This window comes from Dendronephthya gigantea, unplaced genomic scaffold, assembly GCF_004324835.1.
Source record: "Dendronephthya gigantea isolate DGI-Jeju-01 unplaced genomic scaffold, DenGig_1.0 000028F, whole genome shotgun sequence".
Taxonomy (NCBI): domain Eukaryota; kingdom Metazoa; phylum Cnidaria; class Anthozoa; order Malacalcyonacea; family Nephtheidae; genus Dendronephthya; species Dendronephthya gigantea.
In genome coordinates, this window is record NW_021163038.1 from 2,044,966 (window position 1) to 2,068,892 (window position 23,927).

The window sequence follows — 23,927 nt, forward strand, 5'->3', positions numbered from 1 at the left end:
TTCAACAGAGGCGCGTTGTTTGAGAACCATCCTAAAATGCAAGTTTCGCAATGGCGCTATATTACCAGGACTAGTAGCCGAGTAGATAGCAATTTTGTTTACAGCTTTACTACAGGTGACCATGTTGTGTGTTATATTGAAGTCCTGCACGGAATAGTTTTTTTACTGCAAATCATCTCGGTACTACAAATTTGCCATTTCTAGTGGCGTCAACTGGCTTTCTTAAATCTGGTATCAGTCTCACAGTAACCCGTTACCCAACCGTGACATGCACTATAAGACTTTGCAGGGAATTTCATTCCAAACACACTTATATAAGCTGCGCTCAGACCCGCCACTGGTGCCCATCGCTTTGTTGAACATGACGCTGTAGGTACATTATGTACTTACGCGACGCTTCCAAATAAAATTGGGCATGGTACCCAAGAACGGGCACTATTTCAAAGGCACTGTGCTTAACATGTTTTGAACCAGTTTGACTTTGGGCACCGTTGCCGGGCACTCAGCCTGAACGCAGCCTTATTGTACGTATTCTTCATTATTACCGCCATAAAACTAATTTAAGAACACTGAGAGCCTGTGAAATATATGACCAGTGGTATGTTCTGAATTCAATACTTCATTTCTGCAGGGTTTATATATACTGAACGAGATACAAAACCTGTGGTAATTCAACTTATACGTAAATTTCTTGGTCAACAGCCTGTTCGATCCTAGTAGGCAAAAATAAGATGTGCATGCGCAAATGACAACTGATCAAGGTCCCTTGAGTACTAAATTATAAATCAGGCTTTGTCATGTAGTGCCTTTCCATATGTTAATATTTGCTACGATTGCAAGGATATATTTATATTGAAGTATTTTCGTCGCCCAGACTTGCCCTCATTTTTTACTGGCTGTGATGTAAAGACTCGGTACTTTACAAGTGACACTGCCATCATCTTCTGTGATAACATAATCTTGCACCTCTTTTTTATTCAAGATTTCAAAACTATGACCTCTTGAAGCTTCGTACCATGGTTTAAATTCTTCTAACGTTTCAAACCGTTTTACGTGCAAATCCTTCTTGATCACGACATCGGTGAAGAGCCCACTATCTTGAAATAACTTCAGATATCCGTCATACGTTAACATATGAGGCCCGAAAATACTCTTTTCAACACCCACAGGTTTCTCTCCACACAATATGGCAAGCTTTCGCCCCGGTTTTAGAGAGCGATGTGCTTTTTCTAAGTAAACTTTCTTCTCGTCATCGGAAACCCAGTGAAATGAATTCGTGCCCATATGAACATCGTAAAACGCTTCACTTTCGTGCGGAAATCCTGTGGCTGCGCTCCCAACATGGAACTGGAGGTTACGGACGTCTCTGAAGTTTTCTGCAGCGATTTGGATTCTCGAGGCATCCGGATCGATGCCTGTAACTGAACCATCGGGGCCCACAATATCAGCGATATATTTTGTGACTTTCCCAGTACCACAACCAATGTCGAGCACTTTGTCTCCTAGGGATATGCCTATTCTGTTGACAAATTGACATCCGGCATTAAATTGCATTTTACTCAATTCATCATACGCTTGAGCATTGAAGTCCATCTTGTATTGATAGCGCTGCAAAACACTGAATCCTCCTTTATACAGCAATAATCCTTGAGTCGATGAACTGTGCTTGTGTGTCCGAAATAAGGTATCAGGTTTCGTATTTTGCTATTTTTAACCATAGCTAGTATTACACACTCCGGTAGCGGAGTCTATTTGCTAACGTAAAACGAGCAGAAAACATGACACCCATGCCCATGGGTTTGCCCCAGTGGTTTGCCCAGTCAGTGTCAACCAGTGGTGTCAACCGAATCAAGTTTTGAAATTCCCTACCGTTGCCCTTACATTCCTCAGATTTCCTGAAAGTTTCAAAACCTCAAAACCAGTCTCCACTCGATAATTTTTCAAGATGGCGGACGCGAGGGAGCAAGAAAATATAGCTCAAGAAAACATACTCCCTCAAAGCACATCGTTTGCATCGGTTGTTCCAATGATGGAGCAACTGAGGCGACAGAAAGGCCCGGTAGATATTTTCCCAGGGCTTCCTCAGTCGCCAAGACCTCCACAGCAAATAAAAATTGAACGTATAATGGAAAGTTGTGTTTTTAAATCTGTTTTGGCCGGCGTCATGGGTACGTGCATGCATATTTGGTTTACTTATTTGTTGTCTGATACTGTAGTGAGACATGTAATGCAATGTAGATTTTCATATTATAATGTTTATTTAAATTAAAATAATTATTTCTGCAGGGGGGAGCAATGTTTTAAGAATATAAAATAGGAAGATTATGTGTTTGAAGGGGACATGATTTTAAACATTTTACGGGGGGGGAGCATGCCTGTCCAGGCTCCTGTCATCTTTAGGCTGGCAAAAATTATATTTTAATTAAAAAATCACCATATTTTAATTAGGAAATGACCATCTTTTAATAGTGATTTACAAATATATTCTTGGACATCTCCGACTGCTGACTGCTGAGTTGAAAAATACACAACATTACCATAATATCTAGACAATGTAATCCAGTGAGGTTCTCAAGGAGTGGGGGGGGGGTAGCAGCATCCTATTTTGGGGGGAAGATTGTTGTTGAGAATAATAAATATTGAAGTGGCACAAAATTCTGGTGCAACAAACATTAAATTTCAGTAATGTGATCATTTAAAAAAATGCCATTGATTGAGTAATTAGAAACCTATGTTCACGCAGAATAGTTTGCTGTAGGTACATTATGTACTATTTCAGGTTCTTTCCTGGGGGCGGGTTTTGGTCTATTCACAGCTGGTTTGGACACATCAATGCCCATTGGTAGTATTTCAGGACAAGCCGATACTTCTGCCAGAGCAGCCTTACGTGAAATGGGGAAAAGAGCCTCCTCTTATGGCAAGAATTTTGGTGTTGTGGGTGCAATGTTTTCTGGAACAGAATGTGTGGTTGAATCGGTAAGATGGATGGTGACATTAAAGGATTTAATTACTCAATTAATAATGTAACAAAGCTGTCTTACAAAATACATTTATTTAATCAAACACTTGTAGTTAATATGAAAAATACACTTGGTAACTTTTTATACCTGTTAAAGTTAGGATTAAGATCCATTAAATTGTCCTAACATGAAGTACATGTTTGAGATAAAATGTACTTTGAAGTACTTCATTTTGAAAGAATCTAATGCATCCTGAAAGCTAATTCTGACAACAGTGGTGGGTGGTAAAGGCAGAAACATTTGGGTTTGTAATAAGAAAGGGAAGGGGATGTGATATAGTGGAATTGTAAGAATGATAAAAATTGGTCACATAAATGCTACAAATGGCAGTGAGGTCAAGATGGTCTATAATTTTCGAGATAATTTAGTTGTTTTTAGCTGCTCATCTCTATAAAACAATACTTCAACTCAAAATCATAATATCATTGTTCACAAAATTTAATGAAAAAGCGGGAAGATAGACGTGTTATATGAAAAATATGAGGATATATATTTTTCTAACAGGTGGATTTTGTTCTGATTTAGTATCGTGGTAAGAGTGATTGGAAGAATGGAACATTATCAGGGTGTATAACAGGTGGAGCTATAGGTCTCAGAGGTTCGTATCTAAACCGATATCATTAACGGATCAAAAAGCTAAACAGAACTCACACCGCCCATACAGAATATGGTTATTTGTGCCTTAAACAAATACAAATACAACAAAAAGCAATACGAATTTTTACTAGGTCCATGTTTCCAAACTGCTTTTGAGTTCAGATGTGTTTGACCTGCGATACGTTAAATAGCCATGCTTAGGTGTTACCACGTGCTTGATTTTTCCGGTTTACCTCCCTGTATCCTTATATATATATCCCTATATTACCTCAATATAGCTTGTAGAGTATGAGAGAAAACATACAAGACTACTTATTTTCTTGCAGCTGGTGGAAAGGCTGCATTGTTTGGTTGTGCTGGATTTGCAGCATTCTCGACTGCTATTGATTATTATCTCAGGTGACATATGTTTCCAAAACGTCTCGAAGAGTTGTGGTCAATTCAGGTACGCATCACATGAAAATGGCCGCGCCTGGTCGATGTTGAAGATCAGTACTGAATAAAGCTATACCAGATATTAAACTAATACTACTGGGTGTCCCAGAAAAAAGTACTCCGGTTTGATTCATAATAGCTTCTAAACTAGCTAAGCTATTAAACTGAAATAACTTTCACTAGATAGAGGAAAGACTAACTTAGATTTTGATATATTGCAGTTGTATTTTACTTTAAAATTTACGGAGATATCAATGTTCAAAATTGGTAGCATATTTCTGGAGGTGTCTAAATTATGCAAAAAACGCCGTATCAAATGTTAATCAATATAATTTAGACACATCCAGAAATATGCTACCAATTTTGAACATTGATATCTCCGTAAATTTTAAAGTAAAATACAACTGTAATATATTCTTCCATCTATCTAGTGAAAGTTATGTCAGTTTAATAGCTTAGCTAGTTTAGAAGCTATTAATAATCAAACCGGAGTACTTTTTTCTGGGACACCCGGTAGTTATTCAGAATATTTTTCTTGCTGCATATCACATATGCCAAGCAATCAATTGTTCTTCAAACACTTGTTCAGACATATTAAGAAGACCGAAAATTTTCTAAAAGTTTAGTTAAACTTTTACTATTTATTTTGTTAAAAAATATCTTCTTTTTGACACCTGCCTAATTGTCGTTAAACAAATAGCTTAAAAAGCATTTTTGCAGGAGTAGAATAAACATACTGCAAAAAAGGAATTAAGCTATGGTAGGGCAGTTTATTTTGAGTATGTGTACTATTCAGAGTTGAATAGTATCATATGAGGAGCTTTGCAGATGGAGCCTAGATACCAAGAAAAACAGCTCAATATCACAGTGAGATGAAGGTAAGAAGTTAAAGTTCTAGCTTATTAAAGGGAGATTATTAGAGAAAGGCAGCTTGCTGGAGAGATAACATATCAGAAAGGGTTGAAAAAAAGATTAAATATATTTAAAAGTGCACGCACTACTACACTGTAATCGATACTTATTTGCTACATCGTGAGTATCTTCTGAATAACTACTATTAATGCCATTGCTATAAATTCATGCGTTATGAAGTTTGCGTTTTATATTTCAATTAAAACGTGCAATTTATATCAATAAAAATACCAAAACCGTGTACATGTCGTCTATCCTTATCTACTTGTATCTATGTTGATACCAGGCTATATGTTCTTATTCTATATCGGCCTTCAGTCCGGCTACAGTAATGCGTCTTGTTCATTTGGACGTTCCATTCTCCATTCTGTCATTTCCGAAAATGCATCGTAGCACATCTTCACGGACCATCTTTTTTCAACCTCAGTAGCCCAGCTTGCCACCATGACCCCATGTATTTTTGGTATGTTGATTTTGTTGTTATCTATTTCTGGACGATACCCTTCAACCAGCCTTTCTCGGAAATCGGTGACGTTTTCGATAGGCATAATTTCGTTGAACGCCTGGGTGGCATACCACATCTCCCACAACACAATACCATAACTGTAGATATCTGCCTCTTTTGTACGATTCGTGAGGTCTTCGAGCACCTCGGGTGCAAGATGGGTGATGCTTTTCGGTATTTTCAGAAATCGACCCACAATCCCAACATCAGATATCATCGCTGTCCCATCTTCGCCTTCCTGCAGGGCAAGAGATTAATGTTTTAAATAGTTTACTTTGTAAATTAAGATGTTTTTGTGTGTGAAACTGTTTGAAACGTTGATGATATAAAATGTGAATATTAGTAAAAGCCTCAGTCTTGGCAAGTTATACATACAATAAACAATGAGTCAAGGTGAAAGTTTCAGAGAAATATATGTTACCAACCAGAATATTTTCAAGCTTGAGATGTCTGTGGATGAGTCCTCTCTCGTGAATGTAGTTTAGACCAGCTGCTATGTCCATCGCCCTCTTAATGAACTTGCCAATTGCTAGTTTGGAGTTTTCAGATTCTGCAGGTGTTAGAGTTCGGTCACGGAAGATGGCACTTCTTAGGTTTTGTCGACCTGCTTGCATTACGAATATGAATTTGTACTTGTATGATGAACGAGGAGTAGAAATTCGGGTTGCTCCAAAATACTTGAGAACGTTTTCATGATGCAAATCCCTAGATTAAAAAAAGGTCTAGATATTTCGAAAAGTAAGGAAGATTTACAAGTGGGCGAATTGCTCTTGCAAATTACCAACACAGCTAGCGTTTCAATCAATATGTTTGCAGAGTGATAACATAAACAAGTAATGATAGCCTTGGAGTTTCTCGCGTTTTTTTTATACACCTTGCATGTATATCAGTGTATTGGTGCCGACCTGACATGCATGGTTGCTTATAATATAGCTACCTACCTGATCTTCAGTTCTTCGTACAGAAAGAATTTTGAATTCGTTTCATCAAATGGATGTTGGAATACTTTCACTGCCACTTCCATTTTAGAAGTCTGCGATCTGGGTCTGGGACAACTTAACTTCCCCTTGAACACTGTGGAACTCTCTCCCTCTCCAATCAATGAATTCATGTCTCGTTTCCATTCAAGATCACTGGCATTTATTGTTTCTGGACAAACCTCGATTCCCCACGGTAGGATTTTATTTATCATCTCGCTGCTTTTCTTCTGAATTGGGTCATACAGTTTCAATATTTCATCCTGACTTCGGGTATCATTAATTAATTGCGTCACCAGTTTACGATCAGCCTCGATCAGGATGGGAATTTGATCTCCATATTTTGATAGCACCATTTTGGTGTTCTCCATCTGGCGTTGGGCATATTCTAACACGTATTCTTTTGGCAGTCGCTCCAGATATTTTTCAGATTCTTTTTTCAGATAGTCACGCGGATTGTTTTGGTAATTGTCAAACTTCTTTCTTATAGTTACTTTGCGTTTTACCGCCATTGCTCCCAAAACAGGCATACCAATCACCAACCCCGCCACACCAAAGGGAATCCAAAGAGGGCTCGTTGCACCGAAGATAACTTTGGTTGTTGTCGAAATTTTACTTCGATTCTTCAAATAATCAGCTTGTCTTTCCACACTATGCATCGCCTTGTCAACACCTTGAAGTTCCTCTTCCAAAAGATTCAGCCTTTCAAAAAGATTATTATATAGATATCATTCAATAACAACAATAGTTAGAGAAATCTAGATAGATAGATATAGATAAAAATAGTTTGGGCAAACGATATGAGGCGCTTTATAGTTTGAGACGAACATCAGGATGAACATTTCTTTACAGGAAAGACTACAAACTACTACAACTATAATGATTTATATCCTACCATGATTTAGATTTACTAACAAAAGAAGAATTTCGTTTGGAATCATGTTTTTGAAGGGGATAGCTCAAACTTTAATGATATACATGCATCTTTAATTTTTTTCAAATGCACACAATGTGCCAAACCTTGTACGGAATTCGTCCAGAAGCTGCCTGTGAATTTCAGCATAAACTTGATGGTCATTCTCCCACTCAATAAGCAATTCTTTGAATCGGTTATCAATTGCCATGTTGACATTGCTTCTTGTTACTTCCCAAGTTATTCCATGCGGGGGAAATGCACCGTTATCCCAAGTACAGAACTTCGTTTTGAAATCCATCGAATGTATATATTCTTCAAGTTTGGCGAGGAGAACTTTTGTGTGATATTCCACTCTTTCTGCCATGTCCTTTTTCACCTCTTGCTCTTGTTTTTCAATTTTTTCTATGCGTTTAATGATGAATTCCATCTTTTCACGAGTTGTTTCGTGAGATGATTGTATTTCTTGGCTGAAGAAATACGTTACTCTATGAATATTATACAGCAACGTATACAACCACCTGGAAGGAAATAGTTCTTTTTTAAAACAATGCCTAATAGGGTATTAAATCTCTACTGCACTCCAAAATTAAGAATGTAAAATCTTTATCATATATCCTATTTAACTTGGGAACTCTTTCATAAAAAGGATACTATTGCAAAACCTACATTCAGATGGGCTACGCTACTCATTGATTTTTTGATCAATAGATACCGAGCCTTGTACCACAAAATCGTCTTTTTGTGTTTTTCGAGCATAAGTTGTCGAAAGTATTAGGAAATATTGCTTCTTACTATGGACTTTATAAAATAATCAGATTACTTGTGATGTTTATCATATGAAAATATCAAAATCATAAATTCATCGTTAAATTGTAGCATACTTACTGCCATTGATTGTATAGGCTGATATTCCTTGCCCTCAATACCAGCGTCTCTATTTTTTTGAGCAAATCGCTGAACTCTTCAGTAAGTCCGCCATACTCTTGTGCTTTGATGGCGTCTTTTATTGACATGTACACCATTTGATGATTTAAATTTGAATCTTCCCAACACTCTCTTAACTTTGCGACGACATGTTTCTTCGTTTCTGACCTTTCATCCTCTTCTACTTGATCCCATTTATTGCAGATAAAAAGGGAACATTCGGCTAAATGTTGAAGGGTCTCAACGCCGGCATCGGAGGACTTCACCTTTTTTAAGATGGTCTTTAGCTACAATAATAACGAGTATATCAGTTATGCCTCAGCGATGCTACGTCTTCGACTTCAACCAGTCGTTTCAAGTCAAAAATCAAGTAATTACATTAGGAATTATATATGAAATTAAATCATTCGTAGGTTCTACCTTTTCTTTGATATCTTGTTGTACTCCTCCAGCACGGGAAGTGTCAAGAACATAGATAAACGCAAGAGCATTCGGAAGATATTTCATCAGAACTTCGTCCATATCATCAGATTCACCCAGGCCTGGACTATCAATAATAACAACACCTTCCTAAAGCATAGAATATGTACAATAATTACCGTATTGTATCTGCATTACTTTGAAAGCAAGTAATCAAAATTGTCTTTCAATCTACTGTGAAATATTTTAGGTATTAACCTATTATTAGCATGATAAATTTAAGTTACTGGATGTTGATTGGTCGAGAGGAGGATTTATTTCATTATAGTTGTACTGCCTTACAAAAATTTAACGATTTGTGGTACTATTAATCCCGAATTTTATTCGCCTACTAATCTATATTATCTATGTTAATTATCTTACACTTTTTTAACAATAACCATATGTTCATGTGCTGTGGGACGGATGCTTTATTTTGAAACCCTATTTTTTCGCTAATTGTCAAACGCAAGTATTCATTCATATTCTAAGTATTCATACTTGATAATTTAAAATGAAAAGGTTCACCTGAAGTAATTCTTGCGGCCAAAAGATTTCTACTCTAGTATATCGGGATCCCTTTTCTCGCTCGTCGGACTGCACTTGCACGAAGGGAGCAATTTGATCGCAGTAATTTTTGCCACCTTCTTCTTTTGTTTTCAACTCTTGTATTTTAGGTACGCGTCGCTTCCCTGATTGTTCATCATACTTTAAGTGAGCAATCAATTCTCGTTTCTCTCCATATTTTACTTCGCATATTGTGGAAGTGGTATTGAGAACGTGATGTGGAAGAAGCTCTTCTCCGAGAATAAGATTCACTAAACTACTTTTTCCAGCACTACTTTCACCTGAAAAATAATAGTAAAGAGATTTTATGCAATGTTTCATTGTAATGCCGGTTAGCATTAATCGGGGTGTGATCAACCTGCCCCACCACCTTAACCTTCAATACCTGCAATAAGAACGTTATATTCTGTGTTCGTTAAGCGTCGCCTTTGTTCTGCCAAAACATTCAAAATACTACGATTGCCATAGTAGACGTTTAGGACCGGAATCGTGTAAACATCCAATTTCCCGACACACTCTTCAATCTCGAAATAAAACTTCTCCAAATTCTCTCGTTTCTTCTCATCCTCCTCTTTAGCCTTCGCTATCACCTCAAATCCCTTTGAAATATATTAGGAAATATGTTGGGTCGTAAAAAGAAAATTTTGTTTCGGAAACAAAATATTTTTGCCAGATTTTTTTGCCAAATGCATGAGATAATATGAGATAATATTTTTAAATTGAAGAAAGAATAAACGTTTGTTAAAAGTTAAGTATCTTGAAAACAATGACAGATACGAAAGAGTTTTTAATTATGACTATAGTTGAATTTGAAATGATAGCTCGAGATTCGACTTTATAATTGTACTTGATAGCTATAGGATTTTACTTATACGACTTCGATCATTCACGAGAAATTATAGAATTTCAGTGATTGAAATATATCTTTATTTCTTTAGTCGAGGGGATTTTGCATGCATGTATTTCTAGTATATCCGGAATGAAGGAGATAAACGACGAAATATTTCCACTCGCCAATGGGAATTACAGTCGTACCAATAGAAGCGGCAGGGATATATAGCTATATATAGACTATTTTATCTACAAAAAAATCGTAAAAAAGTCACCGTTGTTCCATTTGAATATTTTCCACTTCCAGAACGTTGATCTTCGATTACTTTTCTCGCTATCTTTCTCATTTCTGGAAGGTTCATTTGTTCAGAGTCGTACGATATGTGAAGCAGCTCAAATAAGTCAAGCATATCGCGCATTTTTTTTATATCGTCGACATTCTTTTTGGGCTTTCTGTTTAAGATTTGTTTTCGATGTTTACGACGAAGCGCCGTTCGTTCTTGGCTATCTGCAGGCTCCTAAAAAAAGGAACCATCACATCATCTTAAAATATTTATATAGTATACTTTTCTTCGTCGTTTTCCTTTCCAATCCTGCCAGACAATATGTCCTACTTTTGTTTCCCCTACTAACATTCTTAGCTCTTCTGTCTAGCCTGTCTAGTTGGTATACAAATACCTTTCCACTATTATTAATTCCAAATTACCAAAATTACCAAATTAATTACTAAAACTAATTGTTTTTATCAGAAAAGAAACCTTACTGTCAAATCCGGTCCGGAAAATATTAATTTTCCTGAGTGGAAACCAGTCCTTACTAAAGGAATGCTAAATGGTTTTCCGTGCAGGATTGCGTGATACTGCGCAAGGGAAATTGCACACGAGCCGTAGGCGGGTGCTTTTTCACGCTCTCCGAAAGTCGAGCAATTTCATAAGTGCAGTATCATGCACGCAATCCTGCCCCATTTAGTATTTTCTTTATAAAATAACTACAATAAAACGACGGTGAAATTTCCCGCGCAAAGCGGCAATGTGAACTTTCTGTGCAGGATTGTTTCATACTGCACGCCTACAAACCAATCCAATTGCGTGTTTCTTTGCAGTCGTTATATAAAGCAGTTTGCTGACTGATAGCTGATAATGTCGTGAAAGCAGCAAACAGGAAACGCTAAAGCTATTTTCCTTGATTTACCTGGTAAATAGATTCATCTGTTGCTTGGTTTTGACTTACTGCAGCCTCTTCCTTCGCTTGATTTTCAGTTGACGGTTCGTTGGGACATCCAGCAGGCCAAGACATACTGTCAATATTTCGATTTACTGAGATATAATCCCTTTACAAACTATATAGAAATACAAAGAGATCGTCACTTTTTAGCGTCGACTCCGTCATGATGCCTGCATGGCTCAATACTATAGACTAGCGGACTTAATAATCCGAATTAATGATTCATGAAAGCCGCCTTATTTCAAAACTGAAACCGCCCCTTAACGTCTAACTTCGACAGCTTTATCTGTAGATATGTCGGGCATTGGCCGTATTTGTATTAGAGGATAACAAGGGGGAATTTCGTTTTAAACCAATCAGCAAGTTTGTTTACATTTTCAGTAACGTAATCAGAATGCATAAATTTTGATAAAACGTACAATATATACCATTTTACATGAAGTATTTAAAATTTAGGCATTCTGATTAGCTTTGCCTAAAAATGTAAACAAATATGGCGATTAGTTTGAAACGAAATTCCTCCTTGTTTTAGAGGACGGCTTAGACGTCTGCACGAAATAAACACGCCCAAAAAAATAGGGATTGCATGGGGTCTGGACCAGATTGCATGGGGTCTGGACCAGATTGCATGGGGTCTGGACCCATACAATCGCCTTGATGGCCCCGCCTTTGTGCAAAAATGTGTCCATTTTCAATAGTCTCGTATTTATATGACACGAATTAAACGCCTACGACGGTTAATTCATCTGTTAAGAGCGTCATTTGGACGCACTTAATTTGAAACGTTTAATTCGTCTAGATGGTTAATTCGTTTCATCGTTTTCTCGTATTGATATAAGACGACTTTAACGTCTCAGACGTTAAACGTCTAAGCCATCCTCTAATATAAATACGGCCATTATTTAGCTATTGGTATGGTTTGGACAGTCCTCTACAGCTTGCGAATGAATGCTAATTGGAGAGTTTTGACATTGCCTATATCTTATGCATGTTAGAATGTTTCAAAATTGGCGTATATATATAAACAGTTTCGCTGTTAAATCGATACCAGCTATATTCCAAATGCTTCATAACTTTTTATGAACGAACTTCGTTTACACCAGGTTACAAGATTTTGTAATTTACCAAGCGACTATCGAACTTCAATATTGTAATTGCAAACGTGTTATTGAATAATGTTAGCCGCTTTATTGAAAACTGGCTTGAAAGTAAGAACAAAATCAGGATATCCAATGTGCCTACTAGAACTGGTTTTACGTGAAACTAGACGCAGTGATCAACCGCTCAGGTAAATGAAAATACATTTCCAGCGATTGAACTGCAAACGTCAAAAGTCGACGTCAACGGCAAAATCTCAACGTCAAACGCGGTTGGCGGTTGAAGAAAAACGTGAAACTAAAACCCTGATTAGTGCCTGGTTTCCTTTCAGTCGTGAATGTCGTGAACATGTCAAGGTGGCTGATGCTGATATTTTTATGTGGGTGCAGTCAACAATGACCGATTTGAATACTTAAAGTAAAAAGCAAATTCCGAACAAACAAGACATCTTGAGAATCAAAATATAATTCAAACAAGACACAGATTGATCTGTGTCTAGTTTGAATTATATTTTGATTCTCAAGATGTCTTGTTTTTTCGGAATTTGCTTTTTACTTTACTTTTTTAAATTGTCGGCTGGTCATGGTTTTTGATTTGAATACTTGTTCACTACAATTACGACTAACCAGACTTAATCAAAGCCAATCTCCCAAACTCCATGAGAATTAATATTTCCTTTAGCAGTTTTAGTTTATAAGGTATTATACCATTAGACATAGTAAAGTATAAACATATTAAAGCAACACGACGCATCATATTTGTCTTCCCAGGCGGTATTCCCGTCTTCCATAATAAAACTCGCACAATTTTCGACGTACACACTAAATTGTGACTAAGATTTTGACTGCTAGTTTCTGCATAATCGTCTTTACTATATAACCAAAACTTCAATGCAAAATGTATCCCTAAATTGCAGAACGAGTGCATGCATTTCCACTATAATTACATATTTGTAACAGCAATAATTGGTTTCGTCATCAAAACTTGCATGAATATCGTATCTTCCCTTTGTGTACATAGATAAAAAAAGACTTTCAAAAATTACCTTCTAAGAGTTGATACCCGACTTGAAGTTATACCATACTGTTGATACTGTTTATAATATACCAAGAGTGTTGTGAATATACCGTTAGTATTGCCGACGATTTTTTTTTAATATAGTATTGTGTATACATACCTATATTTATCCATGCATGTAATATTTGGAAACATTTGTAAGGATTTATATAACTCAACATTAAAAGCAGTGGTGAGTTTTGTCTCCCACAGCGTAGCTCAAAAACGTTGTGTGGTTTGAGGTATGCTGTTTGCATGATAAGCTCACAGCTGTGTTGCTATAGGCTACCTATATAATACACCACAGCGGTTGTTTTTGTACTCGTTAATTACGTCTGCATGTGGTTGTGCATGGAGAGTTATTATATTTGGCGAAATTAAATTCGTACAATAGACAATAGTACACAATACACCACAACTCTTTCTCAAAGCATTCATTTTAATGTTTCAACCACGTCGTCATCGCGTACCCGGCCTACATGCTTATTAAGGACCTTAATATTTATTATTTATAACGTCTCTGTTCTGTGATTCTTCTGACTCGCAGTTTGTCTCAAACACCAAAATACTCCGCATGTGCATGGTCGTTAAAAATATAAGCCAGCGTTCCAGGCTTAAATTTTAACTGTTGATTCCCGATTTTGAAGCGCTACAAGGAGAAAACGTTTCAAATAGTTCGTATTTTAGGTGCACTCAACTTCATTTCAATATTTTCATTTCATTTCATTATTAACCAATATTTATTTTTGGCTTAACTAAAATATTTTTATTATACTTGCAACTTAAAGCTATACCCTTTGCACGTCTCATATAGAGGAAATTGTAAAGAAAGAAATGTTATTGTGCATGGTTTGTAAGACCTTTTTGTACTTAGCTATATTGTTATTCTTATTATAAAAGAATAAAATAAAAATTATGTATTATAACGGTTTATGCTTCCACAAACAATACTATATGATTAACAGATTAACAGACGATTATAAGATTTTAAAACAACATCAGTGGATTATGGGGGTAGGGTATAGTCAAAATAGGTTATAACACCTAACAAATTGATATATTAACAAAAAGCCTTTAGAGTAAATCCCATGCAATGTATTCGTAAATTTCAGTTCTTTAGAAGTTCATAGCCAATTGCATCTATTTATTAATAGGCCGTACTTTGACTATAAAATTGTGCCTGCAATAATTTATTTTATCTAAAGCTGGATCCGCCACTGGACAGCACATGATCATAAGACAACGATTATAACGTTAAGAATGTTTCCTTTTTAAATTTGTAACATGCGTCCTCTATAAAATCACAATAATTTGTGCAGATTCTCCAGCACAAAAGGTTACATCGCGGTGTCTTCAATACCGTTCTTTATGTTCTCAAATTTGTCATAGCACTCTCTGGCGGAATACCTGTCCTTTACCTTGGTCGCCCAACACAAGGTCATTATAGCTTGAACTATTGGAATGTTGATGGTTGTCTTGTTCATCTTTGGGCGATAATTATCAGCTATCTTTTTTTTGAATGCGGCTCGGTCGATGGGCATGAGTTCTGTGAACGCTTGGGTACCATACCACATCTCCCACAACACAAGGCCATAACTATACATATCCGCCTCTTTCGTACGATTCGCGAGGTTCTCGAGTACTTCTGGTGCAAGATATATTATGCTTTTCTCTGTTTCTACAAATTGACCCACAATCCCAACATCGGATATCATCGCTGTCCCATCCTCATCTTCCTGTAGATAAAAAATACTGACTTTGAAATTTTCTAAAGATAGATAGTCTATATCTTACCGGGTCTTAGAGCCTTAATTACCGGGCAGTTTTTTGGGGTCACCATTCTTTCTTTCCCAATATACGAGGTGATTTGGGGGTTATAGTTATTTATACAGTAGAGTTCAATAATTTGTAAACGGTTTGGTTCAAAGGCGTGTTAAGCACCTAAATTTCTGAAAACTGTATCGAGCTACATTTTGAGCCCAGTTTCTAATATAACGTACATAACGAGAAGTTATGGTTTATACACAGGCCCTAAACTGTATGAAATGCAGTATTATGCAGTTATTGCTAACCAAAATATTTTCCAGCTTGAGATGTCTGTGAATAAGTCCTCTCTCGTGAATGTAATTTAAACCATCCGCTATGTCCATCGCCCAGTTAAAGAATTTACCAATTGCCAGTTTGGTGTTTTCGGATTTCGCTGGTGTCAGATTTCGGTTTCTGAAAATTACACTTCTGAGGTTTTCTCGGCAGGATTTCATAACGAAAATGAACCTGTACTTTTTGGATGAAAGACAGATGCTCATTCTGGCCGAGCCAAAATACTTGGTAACGTTTTTATGATTCAAATCTCTAAAGTGAAATATATATTATAAGATAAATCCCATAACATATAACCATATAATAATATATAACATGATCTTCTGAAGTTAAAAGGATTTTAAACACGATAAAGGTTTAACTCTACTAACGAGGTAACGATCGAAATTAAGGAGAGCACGCGCCAGCGTTGCAAAAAGAATGTCTTCAAATTTCAAACGAAAGATTTTTTCGTTAAGGTAACTAGTACAAAATTTTGAAATTAAGAAATGATTTCTGATGAATTTGAGGCTTTCTGTCCACGTCTTTAATGGATTAAAAAGTTTGTGTCTAGACTTGCCGTAGGTCAGCTGCATGCACTTGCTCTTTCATGCAGTTGTGTTTGTTAAAATTTTCATGTTTAATCACGCATTATTTTGTGCCTTAAGCCTGTTATGTTATGCTAACTAGGCATAAACCTGATTATCGAATTCCAATTAAAATTTTTCCCGAGCACATTCTTGTGCGGACTTTATTGTGCCTTTGGTTCAACGTTGTGATGAGTTGTAGAGTAGAAAATATATACTTACCTAATTTTTACCTCTTCGTTCAGAAATAATCTTGAATTTGGGTCATCAAATGGATGCTTGAATACTTTCACCGCCACGTTTATTTCAGAAATCTGCGATTTGTTTCCTCCAGGGTTCGTTATCTTTCCTTGGTACACAATGGAAAACTCCCCTTCTCCCAGGCTGTCTTCTTCGCCGTCTTTCTTCCATTCAAGATCCCTTGGATTTACTGACGCTGGAAATAGCTCGATACCCAACGGTATGATATCTTTTTGTATTTCGACACAGCTCTTTTGGACTGGAACATACAATTTCAATACTTCGTCCTGGCTTCGGGTTTCATTCGTTAATTGTTTCACCATTTTTCGATCGGCCTCTATCAGGATTGGAATTTGATCCCCATATTTTGATAGCACTATTCTGGTGTTCTCCATCTGTCGTTGGGCATATTTTAAAACGAATTCTTTTGTTAGTCGCTGTAGATATTTTTGAGATTGTTTTTCAAGGTAATCACGAGGATTGTCTTGGTAATTCTCAAGCTTTCTTTTTTGACTAACTTTACGTTTCATAACCATTGCTCCAAAAACAGGCATACCGATTATCAAACCCGCCACGCCGAACGGAATCCAAAGAGGGCTCGTTGCACCAAAAAGAACTTTAGTTGTTGTCGAAATTTTACTTTTATTCTTATCAACTTGACTTTCACCATGAATCGCTTTGTCAATATTTTGAAGCTCTTCTTCTAAGAGATTCAGCCTTTCAAAAAGATAACAAGTTAGAATTCACTTTTTCATTTTCTGAAAAAATACTGTATGTGCATGCATATTCTAATAGGCCGAGTCCAGACTTCGGTAACAAATAGAATTTGTTTGATATTTTGGGGGCAACGCGCAGCTTCCGAGATGTGAAGCTTAATTATAAAATGTGTTTCAAACCTTGTACGAAATTCGTCCAGAAGCTGCCTGTGAGTTTCCGAGTACACTTGATTGTCATTTTCCCATTGGATGAGCAATTCTTTAAATCGGTAATCAATTGCTTTTGTAATGTTGCTTTTTGTTGTTTCCCAATTTATTTCATTCGGCGGAGGTGAACAGTCGTTCCAATTGCAGAACTTCGTTTTGAATCCTGGCGATTGAATATGCTCTTTTAGTTTGGCGTGGAGAACTTTGGTCTGATATTCCAGTCTTGCTTCCATGTTCTTCCTCACACTTTCTTCTTGCTTTTCGATGATTTCGATGCGTTTTTCAATTGAACTCATCCTTTCACGAGTTGTTTGGTGAGTTGATTGTATCTCTTGGTTGAAGAAATACGTTACTCTATAAATATGTTGCAGCACTGCATGCAACCACCTGGTAAAAGACATTAAATTTTGAGAACATTTTTAAATATAACATGGTTGTCTCAACGTGCATGTATATACAAATAAAACTCTAGCAATAAATCCTCCAAAACGTGATTACATGAAGTAATATGCTCTATGTTATCTTTCTGCGCTGATTCTGATCAAAATCATCAAATTAATTCAGTTCACGACTTTAATACAGCCAATATTTTATCCGTTCGAGGCATTATTTCAAGAATTTAAAGTCAAGTTTAGTTGTATATAAAAAAATGCATCAATTATTTCCTTAGTTCATCTTATAAGATTTTTTGTTCACTCTGTGAATATAAACTGTATAAATTAATATAAGCAATAAAAGAAACTTACTGCCAATGATTGTATAGTCTTATATTTATTGCCTTTAATACCATCGTCTTAATCTGTTTAAGCAAAAGATTGAACTCCTCTGTGACTCCGCCATATTCCTGTACTTTGATGGCTTCCGTTACTGACATGTAAACAATTTGATGATTCGAACTTGCATCTCTCCAGCACTCGCTCAGCTTTGTTGAGACATATTTCTTCACTGCTTCCCTTTCACTCTCTTTCACTTGATCCCATTTATTGCAAACGAAGAGGGAACATTCAGCTAAATGGCGAAGGCTGGCAACCCCAGCATCAGAACCTGCCTTTCTTAAGATGCCCATTAGCTATAGAAAAATAAATTTACTTGTTATTTAATTTACTTAATTGAAGAGACGAAGAGTGGGAATTATGCATATCATAAATTTAAGACAGCAACATTTAAGAAAAAAATTGTTAACTATAGATCCTCCTACAGGAATCGAACCAACGCTTTTGCATTTCCAGTGTTTGGAAACTAGATTTTACCGCATTTTTAAGCTGTTGTGGTGTTGAAAATATACATTTTTTATTTACCTTTTCCTTCATATCTTTTTGTATCCCCCCAGCACGGGACATATCAAGCACATAAATAAATGCAAGAGCATTTGGAAGATAATTCATAAGAACTTCGTCCATTTCATCAGATTCACCGAGCCCTGGACTATCAATGATAACCACTCCTTCCTATATTATAACACATGGAATATACAATGAATTTTGGTACTGTGCCATCCGATAGTCAAATAGTCAAAAGTGACACGAGGAACAAAGATTACTGACTACGTAGATAAATCTTTGTGTCAAGATTGTTAAATTGGGTTAAGCACAATTAGCCTATTTCCAGGATTTCTCACCGTAGGGACCTTACCTATACGACATAATGACCTTTCTGTTGTAAGAGAAGATTAAATACTGACGAAACGTTACTTCGCGACGTTAAATAGTTCCAACATTTCGAACTATTTTTTGAGCAGGTTAAGATGCACTTATAAACCTATTTTTATATTTTGTATAATTATTTAACTTAACAAATTAAATTTGCCTGAAACATTAATCGATACTTTAGGTCAGCTGAGTACCTCTGAATTTCTAATGGTTAAAATGAGTCGGATTCACCTCAAGTAATTCATGTGGCCAAAAGATTTCAACTTTAGCATAGCAGGAAGCCTTTTCTCGTGCTCTCGAATCCTCCAAGCGCACAAATCGAGCAATTTGCTCTTGACAATTTTCTTTTTTATCCAGGGTATAAACAACAGGTTCCGGCTGAATCTTTCGTTCCTCGTCGTAGTTATAGTGAACGACAAGTTTTCGTTCTTTTCCAAACTTTAACTCGCATATTGTGGAAGTGGTATTGAGAACATGGTGTGGAAGAAGCTCTTCGCCAAGAATAAGATTTAATAAACTGCTTTTCCCGGCGCTACTTTCGCCTGAAAAATGTTTGACAAAAAATAGCCAGGTGATCTCATATGGCAGACAAGGCCTGGGAAATTTGGCGTTTCGTGGTTAAAACAACGTAATATCTCTTGAAATATGCTTTCTTTCGGGTTTAAAATTCATGTCAGAGCTATAATTTTTTAAACTGAGCATAATCACAAATTTTTGTCTAGTTTCGTAAAGAGTAACAAAAGATGAATGTCTATTTCGTCAACCTTCTAAGGGTTAAAATATGAGCACGGGATCACCTGGAGTGCAGGGGCCGGTTGTATCAAGCCCGTTTAGCTTAAACGCTGGATAAGTCAAAATTAAATAACACTCATACATCTCTCTTGAATGAGTCAACTTGAATATTATGCACTTAATATGTAGCTGTAAACAGTAGCTTTGTATTAAGGTAAAAAACGTTTAGTTCGCTTGTTGAATAAAGCGGCAAACTTGCTTTCTATTTTGAACTTATCCACCGTTTAGGCTAAACGGGCTTGATACAACCGGCCCCAGAACCGTAAACGAAAACGAAACGTGAAGTACCTGCAATAAGAACTTTATACTCTAGTTTCGCCAAGCGTTCTGTTTGTTTGTCTAAAACATTTAACACGCCATGATCGCCATAATAGGTGTTTAGAACCTCAATCGCGCATTTGTCCAATTGTTTGATGCAATTATCAATCTTCAAATAAAATTCCCCCAGCTTTTCTCTTTTCAACAAATCTTCGTCTTTAGCCTTCGCTATCACCTCGAATCCCTAGTTATAAGAATAAGATGTGACAAGTAATTAATGTCTGCCCAATCCTAAAAGCCCATTCTGTAATCTTTGAAACTAGACTGATGAAGCCACCTTAATAAGTTCGTTAAAAACTAAATGATTGCAGAGCGTTTATACAAAAACGAAAAAACACAAACGGCCGATTATGTCGTTTTTATATTTTCTTATGCATGCATTAACCGTTTAACCTCGCTTGTTCGATTTGTACTGTGAAATATCAAACCGGGGTTTTTTGCATGTACCTCGCTACCTCTAATTCGTGGCTCGGTCCATACTAAGGGCCTCGTCTGTTATTTCACAGTGAACACCTTCCGCTCGGTCAATAATCATTTATTATTATATGGCAAGCGCTTGTTTTGGTTAATTCTGCAATTTGATTGGCTGCTGACAGGTCCGGATTTCCCCGTATTGCCCACGGGCAATACGCAATTCTTATTGCCCTGTGAAAACAAGGCAAAACTCACGGCAAAAACTAACTAAATTTAAACTGAAAAACAGATTAAATTCTTAAACGGAAAATAATGAATTTGAAATAAAAATAATAAATTTATATTTTACAAAATAGAGTGTTTTTTTTTTCACTTTAGGCCGATGTTTTGGTGTCGTGTGCCCGGATGAGATTAATCATTACAATGTCTGCATGAAATATGCCATATAATAAAAAACTTACTAACTTCGACTGTTCGGTCTGTACGGTAAAATATCAAACCTCGGTCTTGGTGTATTGACCTCGCTATCGCTCGGTCAATACAGCACGACCTCGGTTTGATATTTTACCGTACAGACCTCACTCTCAGTCAGTAAGTTCTTAATATTCACCGTTGTTCCATTGGAATATTTCCCGCTTCCTGAACTTTGTTCTTCTATCTCCTTTTTTGCAGTTTTTTTCATTTCTATAAGGTCGCACTTTTGTGGATCATGTTTAATATGGAGAAGTTTAAATACTTCAAACATGGTAAACACGTCCTGAATATCGTCCACGTTCTTTTTTGGCGCTTTTTTCGTCGTTGTTCTCCGGCGACTTCGTCGAGACAGCTTTTTTATTCGACTACTAGTCTGTCGACATTCCTATTAAAGAAGTATGCTTATTTTAACTTTCTGGAATAGTAGATAGAACTTCAACTTTTGATAGTATTGTTCCACAAATACTATATTGGAAATATATGCAAAAGCTATGATTATAACATTCACTCCAAAGGCAAAAGATTCGCTGCTATTTCAAATTCATCTATCGTGTAATACATCATCAACTATCTACAAATACAAATCTATAATACAAATTCATCCATCTACCTCGAAAATAGTATCGTCTATTTCTATTCCTTGAGACGTTGCAAAGTTCGATTCCGAATGACTCCTGACGAACTCTTTTGCCCTTGCTGTTTTTGTTTCATCGAAATAACTAGCCGTGCTAGACATTCTTTGACGTTCATTTGGCACTTCTTTTTTTGGCGAAGACATACTTCAGTGTTCCGTCAATTTTACAAGTTGGTATACCAGATAACCTTTCCGTTGATTTACTGTACCTAAAAACGGACATGAAATTTCTCCATCCCCGTCGCTTAGCCGTGATTCGTAGTAGCTAGTGTAAAGGAGGTTTGTGTGTTGTAAACGAGTCTTGAGTGTAGTGTAAACCAGGCTTGAGTGTTGTGTAAATCAGGCTTATGTGTTTTGTATATAAACCAGGCTTGAATGTAGTGTAAACCAGGTTTAAGTATAGTGTAAATCAGGCTTGAGTGTAGTGTAAACCAGGTTTAAGTGTAGTGTAAACCAGGCTTGAATGTAGTGTAAACCAGGTTTAAGTGTGGTGTAAACCAGGCTTGAATGTAGCTAGTGTAAACCAGGTTTAAGTGTAGTGTAAACCAGGCTTGAGTGTTGTGTAAATCAGGCTTATGTGTTGTGTATATAAACCAGGCTTGAATCTAGTGTAAACCAGGTTTAAGTATAGTGTAAACCAGGCTTGAGTGTAGTGTAAACCAGGCTTGAGTGTTGTGTAAATCAGGCTTATGTGTTGTGTATATAAACCAGGCTTGAATGTAATGTAAACCAGGTTTAAGTATAGTGTAAACCAGGCTTGAGTGTAGTGTAAACCAGGCTTGAGTGTAGTGTAAACCAGGGTCGTGTGTTGGGTAAACCAGGCTTGAATGTAGCGTAAACGAACCTTGTATTTACATAATAAATCTTTGAGATGAATGTTTTCAAGCAGCTGCATTGTCTACGCATATTCTAGTCTAAACGAATATTTGCATTAAATAATGGGCTCAAATTATATAGATCCGCGTGATATACGATTAATAATACAATCGCTGTTTATACCTGCCCTGCTGTGAAATAATTGCTGGTAGACAAACGTTAAAAGAATAACAAATATGTCGGCATTTTCTCCGGTCCTAATATATATTGCAATAGTAAACTTTTAACCGTATTTCAAAGTTAACTAGGATTTAACTATGTATAATGTAGTTAAAGAGTTTTATACAACCGCCCCCTGGTTGTTCTGCTCGCTTATTAAAACTCTACACCCAATGTGAATATTGTATGTAAATCACAATGTAGTTGATACTGAATTGTCGACATATCGGTAATGAAATCTTCTAGTTTTAAAACGCCAGGATGACAATCACGATTAACTTCGTTTATCAACTCTAAGCCACGTTATTTCATACACAACTATGGTAAATTGGCCGACTCAGATGGACGTTGATATAATATTCAAATTATATAATTATGTGGCAGACATCAACACGACATTAGCTTTAACAGTATATCCTCATTTTTTTATCAATATCTCGCAAAATTAGTAAATTCTTCTGTTAACGTCTTCTGCCTGACGTTCACAAGAAATTGATGTACTGCCAATTACGTCCAGCGACCAGCGCATGTGTATAGATATGTCACTGTCTACATGCAATAGCTACGTTTGCATGGTCGCATTATTGTGACATTTGGCGCCTCTGCAAGGCAAACGTCTTGTGTAAAGCTAGTTTTAGTTCAACCTTAATGTAGCCTACCTATTGACAACATGAAAAGAAACGAATAGAGTTGTAACATTAAGTCATATCAATTAAAGGCGTGTCAGCATCAGAGATGACAGAATCTTAAATTAAATATATATATAATTCCGTAGACTATAAAAAAGCATTAATAAGAATCAATATTGAATCCTTTATACATCTTTACTTCTAAACGATAATTACGATCCACAACTGCGCGGATTCTAAGAAAAGTTTTCTTATTTAAATTCAGAGGATTCCTTCAGCTGATTGTGTCGGTGTTGCTTCAACAATGCACTTCAATACCACGTAGCTATTTCATCAATACTAAAATTCTGTGATGTTTTTTGAGCCCCGAATCTATCGTGCGAAATCTATCTTTGAACCGCCGACCCGTAATATGTGTGGTTTCATTAGGAAAACCTACCGTGAAATATCCTTCACTCTGGTATTATTAAACACAGCAAGGGCTGTATCTACCTCGGAAGGTTTGTCGAACGTACCTGACTGAAAGTTTCCATAAGAAAGTTGAGACCACTTGTCAAAGCAGTTTATGTCACTTCTTGTATACTTTTGATCAGTAAATATTTTATCATACAATACTTGGAAGCGAACTCTAA

At 36.5% G+C, this 23,927-nt stretch overlaps 4 protein-coding genes across 4 annotated transcripts; 1 reads left to right on the plus strand and 3 right to left on the minus strand.

Annotated features, from left to right (window-relative positions):
• Positions 1-882: 882 nt before the first annotated feature.
• On the minus strand, positions 883-1,593 carry LOC114523819 (demethylmenaquinone methyltransferase-like). Its single transcript, XM_028544853.1, has one exon. It carries the CDS (start codon positions 1,591-1,593, stop codon positions 883-885), a length of 711 nt encoding a protein of 236 aa, XP_028400654.1.
• A 352-nt stretch (positions 1,594-1,945) lies between these two features.
• On the plus strand, positions 1,946-4,191 carry LOC114523738 (mitochondrial import inner membrane translocase subunit Tim22-like). Its single transcript, XM_028544767.1, has 4 exons — positions 1,946-2,168; positions 2,780-2,976; positions 3,546-3,618; positions 3,944-4,191. The coding sequence occupies exons 1-4, from the start codon at positions 1,946-1,948 to the stop codon at positions 4,018-4,020; spliced, it is 570 nt and encodes a 189-aa protein (XP_028400568.1). The 3' UTR covers positions 4,021-4,191.
• Positions 4,192-5,048: 857 nt separating this feature from the next.
• Positions 5,049-13,563, minus strand: LOC114523790. The gene is made up of 11 exons (XM_028544823.1): positions 13,511-13,563; positions 11,335-11,482; positions 10,419-10,661; positions 9,698-9,911; positions 9,274-9,593; positions 8,707-8,856; positions 8,248-8,573; positions 7,467-7,880; positions 6,411-7,148; positions 5,895-6,174; positions 5,049-5,707 (listed from the first exon to the last, which is right to left on the minus strand). Exons 2-11 carry the CDS (start codon positions 11,437-11,439, stop codon positions 5,288-5,290), a joined length of 3,210 nt encoding a protein of 1,069 aa, XP_028400624.1. The 5' UTR covers positions 11,440-11,482; positions 13,511-13,563; the 3' UTR covers positions 5,049-5,287.
• Positions 13,564-14,282: 719 nt separating this feature from the next.
• Positions 14,283-23,879, minus strand: LOC114523789 (dual serine/threonine and tyrosine protein kinase-like). Its single transcript, XM_028544822.1, has 11 exons — positions 23,811-23,879; positions 21,608-21,840; positions 21,134-21,382; positions 20,080-20,293; positions 19,231-19,541; positions 18,649-18,798; positions 18,097-18,419; positions 17,324-17,737; positions 16,410-17,144; positions 15,594-15,873; positions 14,283-15,257 (listed from the first exon to the last, which is right to left on the minus strand). Exons 2-11 carry the CDS (start codon positions 21,773-21,775, stop codon positions 14,859-14,861), a joined length of 3,243 nt encoding a protein of 1,080 aa, XP_028400623.1. The 5' UTR covers positions 21,776-21,840; positions 23,811-23,879; the 3' UTR covers positions 14,283-14,858.
• Positions 23,880-23,927: the final 48 nt, after the last annotated feature.

Excerpts from the sequence above, each read along its gene's own strand:
- LOC114523790 (XM_028544823.1), bottom strand. The coding sequence starts at position 11,439 with ATGTCTTGGCCTGCTGGATGTCCCAACGAACCGTCAACTGAAAATCAA. Across the intron at positions 9,594-9,697 it reads ATATAACGTTCTTATTGCAG|GTGAAAGTAGTGCTGGAAAA; the intron begins GTATTGAAGGTT and ends ATTATTTTTCAG. Across the intron at positions 7,149-7,466 it reads CTGGACGAATTCCGTACAAG|GCTGAATCTTTTGGAAGAGG; the intron begins GTTTGGCACATT and ends TCTTTTTGAAAG.
- LOC114523738 (XM_028544767.1), top strand. The coding sequence starts at position 1,946 with ATGGCGGACGCGAGGGAGCAAGAAAATATAGCTCAAGAAAACATACTC. Across the intron at positions 2,169-2,779 it reads TGTTTTGGCCGGCGTCATGG|GTTCTTTCCTGGGGGCGGGT; the intron begins GTACGTGCATGC and ends GTACTATTTCAG. Across the intron at positions 2,977-3,545 it reads CAGAATGTGTGGTTGAATCG|TATCGTGGTAAGAGTGATTG; the intron begins GTAAGATGGATG and ends GTTCTGATTTAG.
- LOC114523789 (XM_028544822.1), bottom strand. The coding sequence starts at position 21,775 with ATGTCTTCGCCAAAAAAAGAAGTGCCAAATGAACGTCAAAGAATGTCT. Across the intron at positions 21,383-21,607 it reads TAGACGATACTATTTTCGAG|GAATGTCGACAGACTAGTAG; the intron begins GTAGATGGATGA and ends CTTCTTTAATAG. Across the intron at positions 17,145-17,323 it reads CTGGACGAATTTCGTACAAG|GCTGAATCTCTTAGAAGAAG; the intron begins GTTTGAAACACA and ends TCTTTTTGAAAG.
- LOC114523819 (XM_028544853.1), bottom strand. The coding sequence starts at position 1,593 with ATGGACTTCAATGCTCAAGCGTATGATGAATTGAGTAAAATGCAATTT.